At 44.6% G+C, this 20,281-nt stretch overlaps 1 protein-coding gene across 3 annotated transcripts in view; it reads left to right on the top strand.

The window, feature by feature from the left end:
- Window positions 1-20,281, top strand: part of pds5b (PDS5 cohesin associated factor B) — a 258,376-nt gene that overhangs the window by 136,029 nt on the left and 102,066 nt on the right. For all 3 annotated transcript variants that reach the window (XR_013577094.1, XM_078545339.1, XM_078545340.1), the window contains exon 13: window positions 11,162-11,275. Coding sequence is in view for 2 of the 3 variants with exons in the window: in XM_078545339.1 (XP_078401465.1) it covers window positions 11,162-11,275 (114 nt within the window). In the remaining variant the exon portion in view is untranslated. The remainder of the gene's footprint in view (window positions 1-11,161; window positions 11,276-20,281) is intronic.

Genomic DNA, 20,281 nt, shown 5'->3' with positions numbered 1-20,281 from the left:
CAAACATGGGTAACCTTTTGAACTGCCATTTTTTTTAGGTGTTCTGGCAATCTCTGAAGCCCAGCATTTAGTTACCTTACCTTCTCGATAACAATCTTCCCAGAACTAAACATTACCTCTAAAATATTAACATGAACTAGATATTTGTCCCAATACGTATACCCATGCATTTCTGGTATCATCTTATAAATCGTGTCTGCACCCTCTCCAGTGCCTCTGTCCTTTATAAAATGTAGGCCAGAACTGCATACAGTCCTCTAAGTGTGTACTAACCAAGGTTCAATACAGGTTTACCGTAACTTCCTTACTTTTAGTGATTGGTATATTTGCACTCTGATATCATTTTGTTCCTGGATGCCCCCTAGGCTTGCACCTTTCAAGTGATAAGTGACTTTCTTATTCTTCGTACCAAAATTTAAGTCTAAACTTAATTTGCTAATTATTATTTGTCCATCCTGTAAGTTTATTAATGTCCTCATGTAATTTGTTGCGGTCCTCCTCAGTATTGACTGTCTCATACCACGCCCCCCCGCCCCCCCACCAAAATTTGGTGTTGCAGTCCTCCTCATCTGCAAATTCAGAAATTGTGTTTCTGATTCCAAAATGCAAAGGTAAATTGTGAACAGCAGTGGGCCCAGCACTGATCCTTGCAGAGTACCACTTCCCACCTTCTGCTACTCTGAATAACTACCCTTCACTTCCACTGTCTGCCTTCAATCTTGAAGCTAGCAATCCATTCTACCACTTGTTCCATGACTCCACATTCTCTGACTTTATTCATTACTTCCTTAAACAGCTGTGACATGAAATTTGAATCCTGATCTGATTGTATGTCTTTTGGCAAACTACATCTTGTAAAAAAATTTAGTCAACTCTTTCCACAATCCTCTTTGTTGTAATATATTGTAGCGATATCACTTCCAGAAACCTTGCAGAGACGTCCATTATTGTCAGCAAGTACTGATTTCCACTCTTGTTTCAGTATACTCCTCATCCTCGTTGTCTTTAAATTCACTAATTCCAAGCCAATCAAGGAATTATTATTTTAATATTCCAGACGAGCTCCCAATTTTGTTATGGCACTGCTGATGGTAACTGCCAAGCTGCCAAAATCCCCAAAGGGAAATTTGAAACAGCTGCCAAAACGGCTCTTTGCAATTTGTATAGTATGAGGAGAGGTTCCGAAATGATGTGCCTGACTACTAATGATTTTATAGTGAAGTAAACATTTATTAAACGAATAAAGGAAAAAAACACAATTCCACTTAAACACAAGAATGGCTTCACACAGTAAACTGCACTTTAAAAACCATTCCATAAGATCTTAACTACCCTCAAAGCTAACCTTCCCCTTTTCTGTTCGGCCACTATCCTCAACTAATTTTTAATAGGTTTTCCTCTCACCAGATGTTTAACCATTCTTTTAAGACCCCTGTTCCATAACTTATTCATTTACTTGCCATCATGTCCTCCCTTACTTTATTCTTCCCTATGCTGTCCTGCCCTGTTTTGTTTACATTTAGGCTGCTTAAGTTTCTTGTAGATCCCTCTCCCTTCTTACTAGTTTAAATCCTTTGCAACTGCCCCATTCACCCTTTCTGCTAGACCATCTGGGTTCGTTTGGAGACCATCCTATCGGTATAGCTCCTTCCTGTCCCAGAAAAAGAACTCCTCTTTTCTACACCAGTCTTTTAGCTACATATTAATTCCTGGATCTTTCTGCTCCTTTGCCAATTTGTACTTGGCTCTGGTAATAATCCAGAGATTCATACCCTTGGTCCTGCTTTTTAATTTAGAGCCTAACTCTTGATACACTTTTCAGCAAGACCTCCTCCATGTACCAACTTAAGTCAATTATTTCAACATGGAATGTGACAATTGGATTTAGTCCCTCCTTTTCCAAGTTCCTCTCTAGCCGCCATGACATATCCCTTACCCTGGCACCAGGTAAGCAAACCACACTACCCACTCCCCATGCCCCAAACACCATCCCAGACAGCCGCCTGAGGCACAGTGCCTTGATCTGTATTGTGGCTGTCCTTTCTGCAGCCTTTCTCCCTGTCCTCACAGGTGCGAATGCATTGTACCTGTTGGATAGGACCAGGGTCTGTGGGATCTTCTCACCCTCTCCTAATTCCCACCATCCAGCTCCCTATTGCTCACACCCCATCTCTTTTGAACTTGTGCTTTCTCCTGGGATGTGACTATATTACGCATAAAACAGTCTGGAAACTCCTCCTCTTCCTCGCTCCTTATCTGTCGGAGTCTCTCCAACCTATATTCAAGCTCAGTGACTCTGAGCCGGAGAGATTCAAGATGGAGACATCTGCAGACAAGTTTGCTCAGGGCAGTCTTGCCTACCACAAACTCCCACTTTCTGCAGCCCAGATGCACAAACTGTTAAGCCATCTCTTAGACTAGCCTTATTTGATTTATTTAGTTAGTCTTTGTTCAACAATTTTCTGTAGTTATACGAAGTGGTTTAACTCGTCAAGCTATCAATTTAATTCAGTACTTAAACTCAAACCAGGAAAGTATAAACTACTGCCCTAGTTTAAAAACAACAGGAAACCTTAAAACTCTCCAACTAATCACCCTCTTGCTTACCTAATTAATGCTTCTGGACTTCAGCTCTCAGTCCTCGCTGTCTCTCGGTCCCTCTTGGACCACTCCTTGTTCTCTAATAGAACAGAACAGCCCCTCTCCTCTAACTGTGCAGAACTCCTTCACTCACGAAATCCCCCAGATTAAGTATGTACTCTGTTGCAGCAGTAGTCTGTCGAGATGGACTTCGCACTACTTCAAGTACAAGTTAAATAAACTTGATTTGTATTCCCTAGAGTTTAGAATGTTAGCAATGAGCAATGATCTAATCAAGGTTTTTAAAATGAGAGATTCAGTACAATAGAATAGATGATCAATGTCCTATGACAGTTGAATCCTGAACAAAGCACAAGATCACAAAATTAGAGCTTTCCCATTTAGGAATGAAATGAGAAAGCAGTTTTTAAACATGAAAGGCAGTTGAAATCTGGAACTATGTGCAGATCTGGGACGATTCCGCCCAATAAGTGTGGTGGTGGGCAGGTAAAACGACGTCTTACCCACCGACTGCAATGGCAGCTTTTTGGGCCGTATCATACCAAACCCACCACAATAATTATATATTCTGGGGAAACACACCATTTCCATGGAGGGCAGGCTCTCATTTGCCCGTCACACCATCGCCTCGCTGCTTCCTCATGCTGGGTGCCATATTTAAAGTGCAGCCACGTGCACACCTCAGTGCTTCCAGCCCACGATTGCTACAAAGAAGACATGGTCCTGAAAGGCAAAAGGACTGCAGCCCCCAGGTTCAATGACACATTCCTCAAGCGCCTTTTGGACACAGTGGAGGCTCGCCGTCATGTCCTCTACCCCCGCTCTGGCCACAGGATGGGCAGCAACATCACTAATCTGGCTTGGAAGGCTGTGGTCAGCACCAAGGCCCTGCAAAAGAGGACAGTCACCCAGTGCCACAAGAGGATGAATGTTCTCCTCTGTTCCACCAGGGTAAGTCACTCTTCTCATCACTCTGAATTCACGCACTCTCAAACCCATCACACATTCACAGGGCCCTCACTCACTGCCAGTTCAAGGGACATCACCATTCACTCTCTCTTATACACACCTTCATTGTCCTTATACTGCCCATGGGGCCACTCTCCACCCACACATGCCAGGCATACTTATTATCTGGCCTGGCAGGCATCCTGCTTACACTCTCTCCATCTCTATTCATGCAGGATCAGGATATGCTGGCACACAACAAAAGGGAGAGGTGGCTTACCTGTGGAGGAATGCCTGAAATCAAGGTCCTCACAGACTTTGAAAACAGAGCCATCCAGCTGACCGGCAAGGATCTGGACCCGTTCCTGTGCTGATGGTGGGGTTGGTGGTGCTCTACCAAATGAGGATCCAGCAGTGCAACATGCATCAGACAGCCATGCTGTGAGTGATGTGTCCTCTTTTACAGGCCACCATCATGCACTAATTATCTCTCCTTGCTTTTGCAGGCACATCTGGAAAACTGCCAAGGGAGTCCACGACCCAGGGCCTCCAATCAAGCCCTGAGGGAAGCGCAGAAGAGGAATCTGCTGAAAACCTCCCTGAAGACCCAACACAACGCTCATCCACACCCTCCACCAGCGCAGAGACACACCCCTCGGTGGGACCTAGCTTTACAGTAGCCTCTGCATCACAGTCAGGTGAGCACATTGCACTTTCTGATCCACAGCAGGCAGCAGCAGGTACTCCCCAGGTGTCCAGCACTCAGGGCTGCTGGCGGCCAGAAATTTAGAGTCCGAGTCAGATGACGAGCCTCTGGATTTGGTCATGTCACAGTTGCTGGAGCTGCAAAGGCAGACTCAGAAATAGCTGCACTCCTCAGATTGCAAGGCATAATGGAGGATTATGTCCGCCTTCAGGCTGAGGTGATGGCGCTGGTATGCCACTGCACAGAGATCAACACTGGTAGGATGGTGGCCTCCTTGGAGACCCTGGTCCAGGACATTGCTCCTGCACTGCTGCCTGCGCTGGCTGAACTCAATCGCTGACGCCATAGTCGGCCTCCAACAGTCTCTAGGCAAGAGGGGTGCGCGGCAGCCTGATCTCACTCCGGCTACCCCTTCTCCTCCAGGACTCAGCCAGGGGCCCTTGGGCACCCATAGGGAGGAAATGTACCTGCCAGGGCCATCCATCTAGGTGACTCAGGGAGTGTCCGGCCCATCTGAATCCCCTCTTCAAGTGACCTCAGCAGCTCCAGCTCCACAGCTAGAGGAGGGTGGCACTGACACACAGCAGGACCTCAAAAGCAGGCCGGGGCCCTCCAGGTCTCAGCCCTCCAGCGGACATCTGCTCAGGTCATCACAGATGGGGCCTAGCAATCAGCAGGCTGCCTCCACTCAGGGTTAGGAAGGGTAAGAAGACGTAGTTGCACAGCCTGGGCATGGGTGTTAATCACTTATATGTACTGTTCACTATTGTTATTGAACGCCCAAGAATGCCTCCCTGCCTATGACTCCTTGTTCTGATGAGCAATGTTCTTGTCACTTGGATAAAGGCAGGTGTCTCAGTCCAGGGCTTCTTCCCTGTGCTTTGTGCAGCCTTCAGACTAAAGTGATGGTCTGACCTTACACTCCTGGACACATGACTGATGTCTGCACCTCGACGGTGCTTGTCATTACTGCCAGAATGTCGTGGGCAGGCGTGTTGAGTTCCGTCATTCTGTGTGCTCTAAGCACCTTTAAGGTGCGGCTGGCCCCATCTCTTCAGCATCTGAGCAGTGACAGGTGACGCTGCGCTCTTGAAGGGGTCAGGTGCTGAAGCCGGACAAAGGATCAGATACTTTTAAAGTTTCATGGTTGCGTCTCTATGATGTGACCCTGATCACAGAGTGCAAGCGAGCTACCCTCTGCCGGACAGGAGTCAGACAGGGTCGGATATTCTCAGAGGCTATGTGAAGATCTTTGGAGTGTCCTCACTGCATGCCGTCATCATCCTCCTGCAATCAAGTGACTATTAGGGCCTTCACTGCGTCTTCATGATAGAAGCAGTATCACAGAGGCTACGTGTGAAGCCATAAGCCAGACTGGAGTCAAACGTTCATGGATGCAATGTGAGGATCTTATGGTGTCTCGTCACTGCATGTTGTCATCATCCTCAAATCTAGCAGCTATGAGGGCCTCCCGAGCGCACCTGCCTTGTCTGGTCAGTATAAGGGCCTCATTGTGGTCATCGTTGCCTTTGAGAACCTCCTCACCGTCAATGTACTCCTCATCGGAGACTTCCAGCACATCTACTCCTCAGCCAGCTCCTCTCCCATTGCAGCACCAGGTTGTAAAGGATGCAGCAGACGATGATGATGCATGACACCCTCTGTGGATTATATTTCAGAGCTCCACAAAGTTGCGCGTTGCAGCATGAGCCTCATTATACCTTCGTTTTGCTGCAGCATGAGCCTCGTTATACCTTCGTTTTGCTGCAGCATGAGGCTGCCGCAAGGGTGTCATCAGCCATGGCCTCTGTGGGTAGCCCTTGTCCTCGAGGAGCCATCCCTGCAGCCTCTGTGGACCCTGGAAGACGTCAGGGATCTGTGACCAATTGAGAATGTAGGAGTCATGCACACTCCCTGGAAACCTTGCGTGTACCTGCAGGATGCGGTTGTGGTAGTCACATGCCAACTTGTGGTTGACGGAGTTGACCGCGTGTTGCAACGGAGATCTGAGCACCACATGAGTGCATTCAATGGCCCCCTGCACCTGTGGGAAACCTGAGACCTGGGGAAATCCAGTTGCTCTTGCATCCTGGCACTCTCGGTCCCAGGCGAATTGCACAAAGTTGTGTGCCCTCGTGAAGTTGGCACCAGGACCTCATGGATGCATTTGTGCATGGAGGCTTGTGATGTCTCACAGAGGTCACCTGTGGAGTCCTGAAAGGAGCCACTGGTGTAGAAATTGAGCGCTGCTGTCACTTTTACGGCTACTGGCAGTGGATGCCCTCCATGTCGATGTGGCACCAAATCCTGCAGTAGCTGGCAGATGTGACTGACCAGTTCCGTAGACATGCACAGTCATTGCGATACTGGTTCTCGGTGATCTGCAGGAATGAAAGGTGGCATTTGTAGACCCTGGTTCTAGCTAGGCTAGCGATGGCTCGCTATGGCTCTTCGGCAACCACCATTGATCCTTGTCCATCAATAACTACCCAAAAAGAATGAGTCTTAAATTTTAATTGGCCCAGCAGCCAGCCTTTTAAGTCAATGGGTGGAATCATCCAGCCGCCCCTCATTCCAGAGGTTGCTGCTCCTCCATCTGCGCACATAGGTGCTTCGGTTGCTCCCTTCTCCATCTTCTTTGTTCTCTGGACGCCATGGGGCATACAGCTATTTCACCAGGCTCTACAATCCAGATGTACTCTTCTTGCAGGATGAAAGAGAGAGACGTGTGGGTTAGCATGGGTGTACAAAGAACCTCCGTTGGTTAAGTCTGAAGGCCCCTTAACGCATCCCGGAGAGTGCTGGCCACCATTTGGATGGCCAGAGATTAGTGCGCTGTGTGGCTGTCTAAAACCCCACCTTCCTTCACCCCATTCCACCTGGCCGACTGGTGGCAGCTTTGTTCATTGGACTGCATGCTGTGCTGTCAGCTCAAGTGCAGGCATTTTCCTAACCTGTGCTGAAAGCTGCACTGTTAGCTTGAACCATGGTGGAGACTGGTCCAAACTGGGATGATGACGTTGCAAGGGGCTGTGAGCACCTCTACCAGTGACTGCTCCATGGCCAGCTTTAGCAAGGAGATTGTACAGCATGCCCGGTCGTCCAACTGTTCTGCAGTCCACTAAAACGCTTATTAGTTTGCAGTCTGTGCCCAAGGGGTGAAAGCTGTGGAGCACTTGGTGGCACTTTGCTGCCTCTGCATTGTTTGAATGGCAGATAAGCTAGAGGCCCAACTCCAATCATATCAATGGCTGTGCCTGAACTGTCTCAGCTGCAGAGGAATGATCACTTTATACAAAATATCCCTAGTGCGTGGCCACTTCTCTCCCCACCCCGCACATGCTGGAGCGCTACCTTCAACTGCAGGGCAGCCTTTGCCCCCCTTCCCCCTTCCCCCACGTGCCTCAATCTTGAAGTCCAACAGGCATTCCTCGTGAGCGCTCTGCATAGTTACAGTGCACTCACCTCCCAGTTCCCCTCAAAGCGCAGCCTGCAAGTGCAAACCTTTTATATGCTGTTGTGAAACATGTTGGCGGGGTGGGGGTGGGTTTGCGATTCTGGCTGGCTGGCTGGCCTTATAATGATATGCTGATGTATTACAAAGAGGTTCCTGACATCCGATGGCGGGCTACAGTTCCCGACATCCGATGGCGGGCTGAGCGGATGATCGCAAACTGGGTTCATGATGTTGTGAAATTGATTTTTGGCCATCTCGCCATGTTGTCCGATCAGGCCCAATGCCAGCTGACGATTCCGGCCATTGATTTAAAAGGCTGGCTGCTGGACCAATTAAAATTTAAGACTCAGATTGTTTTTGGGTAGTTATTGATGGACAAGGATCAGTGGTGGTTGTATAGAGTTGGGCTACAGAATAGCTAAAATCTTATTAAATGGCAGAATTGGCTGAAGGTATGGAATAGATTCCTACTGTTCCTATTACCCTCTCCAGCTACTGACTTGGACTGAAGGAGACCATTTCACATCCTATCCAACTCTGAGCTGAATTTCAGATCCCATATCTCCATCACAAAGACTATTTACCACCACCTTTGCATCATTGTCTTATCTCTGTTGCTGCTGAAATTTCTGTACTTGGCTTTGCCACCTTTGAACTTGACAGCAATGCTCTCCTGACTGTCGTCTTATCTGCCACCTTTCATGAAGTCCTAATTTGTCCAAAACTCAGATGTGTGTATCTTGTCCCGTGCTATGTTCTATTTGCTCATCGCTCCTGCCCTTTGACCTACATTGGCTACCTGTCACCAAACACCATTTAAATGTAAAATATTCAGCTCTCTTTTTGCAATTCAATCTGTTTAGTTCACATTCCGATGCATACTTGGAGGAGAAAATAAAAACAAGGATAGCAGAGGATGGGTGAACATAAAGGCAGCAAATCTTGGGAGGACTGTCATTATTCAAGCAAGAGATGGAAGTATATACAAACAGTCCTATTTGAAATGTACATAAATAGGAGCTCTTTATTGCATCCATCCTTATCCAAGTTCCTCTGACTCTTGTTTTTGTGCACCCTTCCTCTTGTGGCAGCAGGATCTTCGATCACTGTAGTCCTCTGGGAATTCCTCCCTAAACTTCACCATTTGTGCCTCCTTCAAAGCTTCTTGAAATCCAAGTGATCAATCAGGCTTTTTGTTGCTGTTCTCAATCCCCTCCCTTTGGTCATGGTTCCACTTTCCTTACACCTGTCTGTGAAATACCATGAGATATTTTTATGTTAAGGTTATCACTAAAGAAGCTTGTTGCCATTGCACCTTCCCTTTGGTATGAATCTTTCTGGTTGCAATGGATATTCTTCATTGTGTTTCATTTGTTACTTCCCTACATCTATATTTTGTTGCCCTTGTATTCTTAAGCATAATTTTTGAGCACTCAATTGTGGTCATTTTTATCAAAATAATCATACTATAAAAATCAAATGGGTAGTAGCCTCATCCATTTGGGTTTGAGTGATTTTTTACACTGAAAATTAATGACTCAGAATTAAAGGTTAAGAAATGAAATGCAGTTCGCAATTTTTTCGAAGTTTTTATATTTTGTATTCTTGGTAATGCATGAATCATTCAGCTGTCAGTTGAACTTGGGACTTCTGCAGTTTTTTTTCTATATTCAATGTCATCTTTACCCAGCAACCACCAGGGCAACTCCATTCACTTTTTTGTGAATAATTATCTTTTTCACATACAAATCAAATTTGCAAGTCAAAACTTTGGAAACAATTATAGTGCTAGCATGAATTACTTGGACTCTAATCATGTGCAGAGATGAAAATGGGAACTACTTGGCTCGACATAAGTTGGAGAGTGGTACTTGGTGACCAAAAACTTTTAAAGGAAATTGCATGTTCATAATAGCCTCTTAATGTAAAATACTTACCATTGAGATTTTATGGCCTGCCATTTTGGAGGTCTCCCTTATGTTAATTGTCCCAGTGGTTCCCTTACGTTGTCAAGAAAATAAGAAATTGTATTTTTTGTCAATAACCCTATCATTTTTCTCATGTACTGGAAGACAGATTGTTGGGGGTGTAAATATGGTAATTGGAGTAAGAGCCAGAGTGACTGCACAAGTCTAAAACCAACAGTAAGAAGTGGTTTTGATATGTTAATGAAATAAGAGGAACATCAATCAGAATTTTACATAAAGCAATGACAGGAATGTTTTTGAATTGAGTTGTTTTAGTTAAATGGGGAACATACACAGGTTGTAAAAGGTGTAAGGTAAAGATAGGGTAAGGTTGTTTATACAAGTCTAAGAGCTAGGGTAATGAAACAAGCTTAAACAATTCTGGGAAGAAAGCATTTCTGAAGAGACTGGTTGAGACAATAGAGAGATCAAAGGGAAGGAATGCATTTAGGAAATACTGATGCCAAGGTAGGAGTAGCTGGTCAGATCTCCCAGAAGACAGCAGGATAGCTGGGCAGAACTCTAAGAAGACAGTGTGATCAAGGCCAGAACTGAAGACCCAGTTGTTGTCAGCCTCAGAGGACACCCCAAGGGAAAAAGCAGTGTGTGGTAAAAATTACAGGAATTTGTTAGAGTTTGAAAATCTATAAGGATAGTTGCTGAACAGAAAAAGGGAAGGTTAGCTCTGAGGGTAGTTAAGTTAAGATCTTGTGGAACTGTTATAGAGCACAGTTTATTGTGTGAAGCCATTCTTTAAGTGTAATTGTGTTTAATGTTTACTCTACTATAAAATCATCAGAAGTAGTTGGGGACATCATTTCCTGATTTCAGAACCTCACCTCATACTATACAAATGGCAAAAAAAATGTTTTGGCAGCTATTTCATGTTTCCCTCTGGGATTCGGGCAGTTCGGCATTTACCATCAGCCATGCCATAACAATGTAGATCAGTGATAATTGAAAGAAAAATACAAACTCCAATACTGTAAGGATGAAGATTAAAATATTCACCCTGCTGCATTTTGAAATAGTTTCATAAATCTGCTTTACCTTTTTTATTGCAATCTAAATTCTTTGATTCATTGGAATACTGTCGTGCACAACCAATCAACCACCGTGAAATATGTTGAAGAATAGTATAACAAAATATTTTCCCATGGATTAAGTGATGGAATGTGGTTTTATTTTTTGGATGGTTCAAAATGATCAATGTTGTAGGATCTAATATGCATCCCTATCCAAATAGATTTGCCCTTGGATTGGAAGAGTGACCTCTCCTGTGCACAATTGGTTACTATAATTGTTTTGGCAATATTATTGAGTGGCTGAGCTCAAAAGCAATTACTGCTTTCAAAGTGTTAACTGATTTTACTTGCTTTTGTTGTGTTTTTTATACCACACTTGAATACAGACTTCGGTTGATCAGCATTAAAACCAAACTAAAGTGGCATTAAATTCTTAATTTTGAATTCTAACCGACAGATTACTTGTTGAAAGGATATTTGCGCAGTACATGGTGCCTCACAATTTGGAGACTTCAGAAAGGATGAAGTGTTTGTACTATCTTTATGCAACCCTGGACACCAATGCCGTAAAGTATGTTTTTATATTTTTTTGACTGAATGCTATCTATATAATTCTAGCTTTCTTTGCTGTTGCAGGAATCCTTCATTGTCATCACTTTACCTGTCTTAGCTTTTAAGAAACCACATTTTCTCTTTATATGACCATGCAGTGATACAGTGCTAATTCAAATGCTGGCATACTCGGCTCTCGAGATTTTAAATTTAAATAGAAAATGTTTCTGCCATCTGAACAAGTGAGACAGTTTTAGTGTTGTAAACATGGTGAGCCCACCACTTGAACAATGTTGTTTAACTCCCAAGCTGAACAACTACCACTACCACTAAAGGCTACACCTCCTAAGATGTATGCTTACAGTGGTGAAGGGACACAGCTTGATTAAGAAGAATCTGTTGTGCTCATTGATAGACCATCAGTTTGAAAAAAGCCTGAATTGTAAAAGTAATTTCACTGTAAAAATTCTCCTGAGACATCGAGGCTGCCAGTTGTCCAAAGGTTGAGTGAAATCTCTTAACTACGTTTTTAAAATAAGTTTTCTTGTACTTCAGTTTAATATAGCCATCTGTTCTAGACACATCAGTTGTTGGAAAATTCTCAGCTACGTATGGAGTTTGTAGAACATTGAACTCCACTATGCAATTGACACTTTGTGGTACTCTTAGTTCCACCATCATTGGGAATTTTGCACGTCTATTGAATGGTGATAGCTATGCTGAAATTTCAATGCCTTATTAACATTTTCAGCAGTGCTGCATTGTAACCTATAATGGGATGGGAGAGAGAATTAGTATTAGCAGAAATCTGTTGATGACTGGTCTTGTAATTAAAAATTGTTGTTGATTTCTAAAATGTTACCTATCATAATGGGAATGCTCTAGTGCTTGCAGCACTATTTTCTTTATATTTTAAAAAGACTAGTGAACAGCACTGGACAGAGATGCAGAAGTGTATTTGATTAATTTTGTTTTCTGTATTTATCATTGGCCACTGGAATCTTTTGGATGCGGTCTCGGATGAGAGATTTCTGGCGCCCACTTGTGCTTGGTATTACTTGACCAAAACTAATAACCTGAATTATCACAAAAGCTTTTAAAATAATGTGACATAGGTCAGAATTAGGTTTGTTTCTTATCGGAAAAGAAACCATATTTGCATTGATTCCCTTCACATTAGAATTAAGAATTTCATGTTGCCAGAATTGTTTTTTTTTGTAAATTGGAGTGCACTTTTGCTCTAGTCTTCCTGAACTGACTTGCTGGGGAGGTGGTGGGAACAATGAGTAAATGAGAAGAATAAAATCAGCACCCGTGTATTTTTAAATTGCAGTTTAGAAAACTTCATATTTTTTGTAATTTTTAGCAATTGTAGAATGATTATAGACAGAAGAGGCCATTCTACCTGTCAAGCCTGTGCCAGGACTCTGCAAGAGCATTCCATCTAATCCCACTCCCCTGCCCTTCCCCTCTAGTCCTGCAATTTATTTTCCCTTTCATGTACTTATCTCATTCCCTTTTAAAAGCCAAAACTGTACCTGCCTCCACCATACTCTCAGGCAGTACATTCTAGAACCTAACCACTTGCTGCGTTTTTGAAAACAAAAGCTATTCTTCATACCATCTACAGCATTTTAACAAAAAGCTAGTCTTCATGCTGCCTTTTGGTTCTTTTGCCAATCACTAAAACCGTGTCCTCTAGTTCATGACCCTTGCGCCAATGGGAGCAGTTTCTCCCTATCTACTGTCTTGGCTTCTCATGATTTGAGCACCTCTATCAAAGCTTCTCTCAACCTTGTTTGCTCTAAGGAGAACAGCCCAAGCTTCTCCAATCCATCTGCATAACTGAAGCCCTCATCCCTGAAACCATTCTCATAAATACCTTCTGTGTCCTTTCTGAGGTCTTCATTTCCTTCCTAAAGTACAGTACCCAGAATTGGGACGCAGTACTCCAGTTGTGGCTGAACCAATGTTCTATAGAGGCTCTTTATGATTTTCTTATTTTGTACTCTGTGCCTCTACTCGTAAAGCCCAGGATTCCCTATGCTTTTTAATTGCTTTCCCAACTTGCCTTGCTACCTTCAACAATGTAGATTCAAACTACACTTCCTGCTTAATAGTTTTCTTTTACATTTGAAGTTATCAACACTGCAGCTTCTCATTGTGTAGAGGAATACTGGTCACAGATAAAATTTAGTTTCATGAATGTCACATTAAGACACACAATAATGATGATTATTTGTTTGGTATCAGCAGACAGAGTGTGGTAATAAATGGAAAAAGTACTACTTGTAAAACACTGGCCAGCAGTTTTGGTTTCCCAAGCAGCTTATTTTCCTTTATGTTGAAAAAAAGAGACATGCTGTTGAAGCATTTTTTCTTGTACTCAACAGGACAAAAGCAAGAGTGCCTAATTTCAAAGGGAACAACAATTTATACTGCATGAGAGAAAGGGTGCTGATTGGTTGGCAAGTCAGCCCTTATTGGTTGAGACGTTGCCATGGTGAATGCACCAGGGAGCTAATATTCCCCATGGTTTTGTTTATTCAAAAAAGGTCCAATGTCTGGACATATTCCTTTTTTGCTTGCAGAGAACAGGTTCCTGCACTTGAATATATGTAGCTTCTGGTAAGCATAAGTGAGCTACGTTGCGAGTCCGGCTGATAAGCTTAAATTGGTGGTTAATGTAATTCTTAGCTCACCCAGGATTGTTCAGCAAATTCTGCCTAATCGCGGAATCGTATCTAACGTTAGACATTATGTTCTGAATTTTGCAAGCACGAGCTAGTTGAGTACAGTCAGTACTCACTCTATTGCCAACAGCCGAAGAGATGAGCTGTTTGATTTGATTTGCCAGCCACTGGGGCATATGTTCATTTGTGTTGCCAATGCATAGCAGCGGCAGAAAAACCTGTTGCTCAAATTTTTGCGATACCTTAACCTTCCAGGGCAATTTGAGGTGGACTGGGCACTTTTCTGGTCCAACTGTGGCGGCCTTAGGTCTATTTGTGAGTATGCGCGAGACACTGAGCCTGATTGGGGTTGCTATTATCTCAAAGGATAGCTTTCATGCACCCTATTTGGGCATCAAGCTTCCACAGTGAGCAAATGGCTTGGGCAGGCTACCGCTTTTGAACCTGAAGTACCTACCTCCAATTATCTTGGAAGGGTAAAATATCTCAAATTTGAGCAACATATGAAGCTTGCCATTTCCTGCTGCAACTATGTAGTGTCAACAGGAGTGGTGTTAAGCCAAAAAAACCTTCTGCCTACCACACAAATGAGTAATGTGGTACATGAATTTCAGTGCCAGTGTGATGCCAGGTAAATAGGTCATATGTCCCAATGACTGGCAGATCATATCAAACAGCACGTCCCTTTGGCTGTTCGCAACAGAGTGCTGACCATATTCAACCAATACATGCTTGCAAAACTCAGAACTAAATAACAGCAAAGAATGACGAAAAGATCAATAGGGAAGGAAAAATTAGAGCACTAGAGGAAGCTGGCTAGAAATATAAAGATGGATAGTAGAAGTTTCTATAGATATTTAAATAAGAGTTTTTTTTAAAAAGTGAGTGTTGTTCCCATAGAAGGTGAGCCTGGGAATTAATAATGGAAAATAAGGAGATGGCAGATGAATTGAACCAGTATTTTTCATCAGCCTCCACTATAGAGGATACAAGTAACATCCCAGAAATAGTTGTAAATCAGGAAAAGGGAGGGAGGAACTTAAGAAAATTACAATCACCAGAGAAGTGGTATTGAGCAAGTTGTTGGAGCTGTGCACTGATAAATCCTGGGTCCATGTGGACTTCATCCTAGGGTCGTGAAAGAAGTGGCTCGTGCGATAGTTGATGCGTTGATTTTAATTTTCCAAAACTCCCTGGATTTGGAGAATGTTCCAATAAATTGGAAAATAGCAAATGTAACTCCTTTATTCAAAAAGTGTGGCAAGACAGAAAGCAGGAAACTACGGACCAGTTAGCTTAACATCTGTCATAGGAAAAATGTTAGGAACTATTATTAAAGATGTTATAGAAGGACACATGGAAAAATTCAGAGTTGCATAGTTGGAAGAGATTACAGAGATGGGAAGGTGAGAGTCCGTGAAGCGATTTCAATGGACAGATGAAAATTTTACAGGGGAGATGTGGGACTGGGGAGCCAATATAGGTCAGCAAGCACCAGGGGGTGACAGGTGAACACAACTTAGTGCAAAATAGCACATGGGTAGCAGTGTTTTGGATGAAATTAAATTAAGGAGAGCATTAAGTCTGATAGTGAGCAAGTCATGGAGGAATGTTTAAGCAGCAGGTGGACTGGGTAATGGTGGCATGGGTAATGCTGTGGATTTAGAAGTCTTTGATGGAGAGGGTATGGGGTCAGAAGTTCAATTTGAGGTCAGATAGGGCTTTAAAACCCATTCAACTTGAAACAGTGGCTGGGTAGAGGAATAGAATGAGTAGTGAGGCCACAGTTTGTGGCAGGGTCAAAGGTGATGGCTGCAGTCTCCATTAAGGGCGGCATTTTCCCCCCCATCAGTGGGGCCGTGCGGGCAGATTCCCCACAGGGGGCCACCATTTTACGTGGGCAGGCCACTTAAGGCCCACCCAGTGTGACATCCGTCTGGAAGCGTCGCGCCAAAGAGCGCACAAATCTCCCTGAGGCAAAGTGCTGCCTCCGGGAGCTCAGCTCAAGTTTAAAAGCTTTATTAAAGGGAGAAGAAAATATTCCTGACGTCCCCTCATGTGACACTGTCACATGGGCAGGGACATGTCAATTTACTTTTATTTAAAAATTTTATACACATTTTAAATACCTCATGAAACCTCATCCCGCCCGTGGATGAGGTTTCATGTTTTTTCTGAAAGTCACCTGCGCTCTTAGCCTGCCCACCAAACTTAAGGTTGGATGGGCAGGTCCATTAATTGGGTTAATTACTTGTTTAAAGGCCTTAAGTGACAGATTGGTGGGCGCGCAGCTGACTCTGGTGCGTGCTCGCCGAACTAAAGATTGGAATGATGCGAGGTGACGTCGGGACACATGCCCGAAATCACCTCGCGTCATTTTACAATTTGGCGAGCGGGCCCTGGAAAATGCAGTCCTATGTGAAAATTGTGGCTCATCCAGGACTGGACAAGAAGGCTGATAACACAAGAAGGCTGATAACACAGACAGTGCAAGGGTCAAGAGAGATTGTTAAGAGATAGAATTAGGTGCCATCAGTGTACACATAAAAACTAATGCTAGATCTTGCACACGAACAGGAGAGTGACCTCATTGTGAATGAGACACAGCCAGAATGAGTGTGGGCACAGCCAGAGTGAGTGTGGGTATTGACAATTTGGTGCACAGTGGCAATTCGGTGCATAGGGGAAGAGCTGCTCTTTGCATTTTTTTTCTTTGCTATCCAACTCCTTAAATTTTCAGAGAGTGGTCTTGTCCTGCTGCATCAGTAGAGGCTACAAGGGAAAGGAATGACTGGTAAGTAGTGGGTAAGGTCGGGTAAGTATTTACTACTTTTATCACTTATAATTTAAGGTCTTTTTGTGGTTTATAGTTTGTATATTCTGTAGTAACGAGGATCAGGAAAGAAGGGCCCTAGAGTAATTGATTTAAAAGGCTTAATTTAAAGGGATAAGTCATGGCAGGAGAGCTCAAAGCCGTGGCGTGCTCCCCATGCTCCATGTGGGAAGCCGGGAACATTTCCAGTGCCCGTGACCAGCAGGTGTGCAGGAAATGTGTCCAGCTGCAGCTCCTGGAAGCTCGGGTTTCAGAGCTGGAACGGCGGTTGGGGACACTGTGGAGCAACTGCGAGTCTGAGAGCATCGTGGATAGCACGGTTAGAAAGGTAGTCACACCACAGCTGAAGGGACTTCAGGAAGGGAATGGGTGACCGCCAGGCAGTCCAAGAGAAACCGGCAGGTAGTTCAGGAGTCCCCTGGTCTCACAAGTCCCACAAATCGGTATTCCATTTTGGAGGCTGATGAAGGTGCTGGTTCCTCCAGAGAGTGCAGACAGAGCCAAGCTTCTGGCACCACAAGCAGCCTGTCTGCACAGGAGGGGAGGATGAGAGGAAGAGAGGAAGAGCAATTGTAATAGGGGATTCTATAGTCAGGGGAACAGATAGGCGCTACTGTGGCTGTCAACGTGACTCCAGGATGGTGTGTTGCCTCCCTGGTGCCAGGGTCTGGGATGTCACTGAACGGCTGCAGGGCATCCTGAAGGGGGAGGGTGATAAGGCAGAGGTCATGGTACATGTTGGTACCAATGTCATAGGTAGAAAGAGGGATGACGTCTTGCATCAAGAATTCAGGGAGTTAGGCAGTAGACTAAAAAGCAAGACCTCTCGGGTTGTAATCTCTGGATTACTCCCAATGCCACGTGCAAGGGAGCTCAGAAATAGGAGAATAGCGCAGATAAATTTGTGGCTTAAGAGTTGGTGCAGGAGGGAGGGTTTTAGACTCCTGGATCACTGGGAACGTTTCTGGTGAAGCTGGGACATCTACAAGCGGGATGGTCTACATCTCAACCAGAGCGGGAACAACATCCTTGCAGGTGGGTTTGCTCATGCTGTTGGGAGGAGTTTAAACTAATTCGGGAGGGGGACACAATGTTAGCAGAACAGGGACACATCATAATACAGTAAAACAATCAAGTCAGAGGGAGCACAGCTGCATTAAGTTTCAAGGGAGTAAGGCAAAGCTGGATGGCCTCTACTTTAATGCCAGGAGTATTACAGGTAAAACGGATGAGGTAAGGGTGAGGATTGACACGCGGAATTGTGATATAGTAGCCATCACAGAGATGTGGTTGAGGGAAGGGCAGGATTGGCAGCTCAACATTCTGGGTCATAGAATCTTCAGGCGAGACAGGGGAGGGGGTAAAAGAGGAGGAGGCATTGCATTATTAGTTAAGGAGTCAGTTACTGCAGTAAGGAGAGATGATATCTTGGAGGGGGCATCAAATGAAGCTTTGTGGGTAGAGCTTAGGAATAAAAAAGGGGCATCCACATTGTTAGGTCTTTATTATAGATCCTCAGATAGTCAGCGGGAAATTGAAGAGCAAATATGTGCACAATTTGCGGAGGTGTGTAACAATAGGGTAATTATATTAGCTGATTTCAACTTTCCCAACATTAATTGGGATAGACATAGGGCAGAATTCTGCCCTTGATGGGCGGGCGGGTCCTACCGGCTCGGTGGGCGGGCAGCCGATCGCCACCGCCGAAACAGGCCCCGCCGCCATTTTAAGCGGGCCACCTGACGGGAATTGCTATGCACTTCCTCTGTGGGGGTCCCCAACTGTCAGAGTGCACCCTTTCGTGCATGTGTGCGAAAGAGCGCACATCTCCCTGACGCAAAGTGCTGCCTCAGGGAGATCGCTGAAAGGCTGGCAAATATAAAAAATAGAACAATAAAAAATTCATTAACATGTCCCTCTCATGTGAAAATGTCACACGATGTGGGACGTGTTAACGAAATAAACAAAAACTTTATTAAACATTTTTAAAACTGCTATCAAACTTCATCCCGCCACTGGATGAGGTTTGTAAAAAAAGTCACCTGCCCGTTGGGCCCATGCGCCGAGCTGAAGTTCGCACGGGCCCCTCAAATCATCAACGATTGGCAAGTTAAGGGCCTTAACGAGGCCTTTAATTAATGGCAGGCGCGCGTCCCACTGCGTAGTGTGCCCACCGACCGAAATATCGCAATGCCGCTTACTGACGTCTGGACCTCGCGCGGCATTTTAAGCGCTGGTGTGCAGGCTCCCCCACCCGCAAGCCAGCCAGAAGTTTCTGCCCATAGTGTTAAGGGCTTGGATGGAATGGATTTCTTGAAATCTGTACAGGAGAAATTTTTAGGTCAACATGTAGAGGGTCTAACAAGGGACGGCACAGTGCTGGACCTAATTCTGGGGAATGAAGCCGGACAGGTGGCTGAGGTGGTGGTGGGAGAGCATTTTAGTGATAGCGACCACAACATGTTGCAATTTAAGCTTGTTATGGACAAAGAAATAGACAAGTTGCAAAAAAATGTTTTGGATTGGGGGAGACCGGATTTTAGTAAAGCAAGGCAGTACCTGGCCAAGGTAGACTGGGAACAGCTACTTATGGGGAAATTTACAGGGGAGCAGTGGGGGGTGTTTAAAAAGGAAATGGGGAGGGTACAGGCTCAACATGTTCCCTCTAGGATGATAGGAAAGTAACAAGCCCAGAGAACCATGGATGACCAGAGATATTCAGGATACAATGAGAAGAAAAAGAGAGGCTTTTAGCAGATACAAGGGAAGCAAATCAGCAGAGGCATTAGTGGAGTACAGAAAGTGCAGGGTGGAGCTTAAGAAAGTAATTAGGTGGGCAAAGAGGGGATATGAGAAAGCCCTGGCTGGTAAAATTAGGGAACATCCCAAGACATTCTATAAGTATATCAATGGGAAGAGGATAACCAGAGAAAGAGTAGGGCCCATTAGGGAACAAGGGGGCAATCTATGGGTGGAGCCAGAGGACATCGGTAGAGTGTTGAACGAGTACTTCACATCCGTCTTCACCCAAGAGAATGAGGATGAAGGTATGGAACTCGGGGAGAGAGACAGCGAGGTTCTTGAGCAAATTGATATAGGGAGTGACAAGGTATTGGAGGTGTTGGCAGGCTTAAAAGTGGACAAATCTCCAGGTCCAAATGATTTGTGTCCCAGACTGCTGAGGGAGGAGATCGCAGGTGCTCTGACCCAAATTTTTAATTCCTCTCTGGCCACGGGGGAGGTGCCAGAGGACTGGAGAACAGCTAATGTGGTTCCGCTATTTAAGAAGGGTTGTAGAGATAAGCCAGGGAACTACAGGCCAATGAGTCTCACGTCTGTGGTAGGGAAACTATTGGAGAAAATTCTGAAGGAGAGAATCTATCTCCACTTGGAGAGGCAAGGTTTGATCAGGGTTAGTCAGCATGGCTTTGTCAGAGGGAGGTCATGCCTAACAAATTTGATTGAATTTTTTGAGGAGATGACCAGGTGTGTAAATGAG

Source organism: Cetorhinus maximus, chromosome 7 (assembly GCF_964194155.1).
Source record: "Cetorhinus maximus chromosome 7, sCetMax3.hap1.1, whole genome shotgun sequence".
Lineage (NCBI taxonomy): Eukaryota > Metazoa > Chordata > Chondrichthyes > Lamniformes > Cetorhinidae > Cetorhinus > Cetorhinus maximus.
This window is presented reverse-complemented; position numbering and strand designations above follow the sequence as displayed.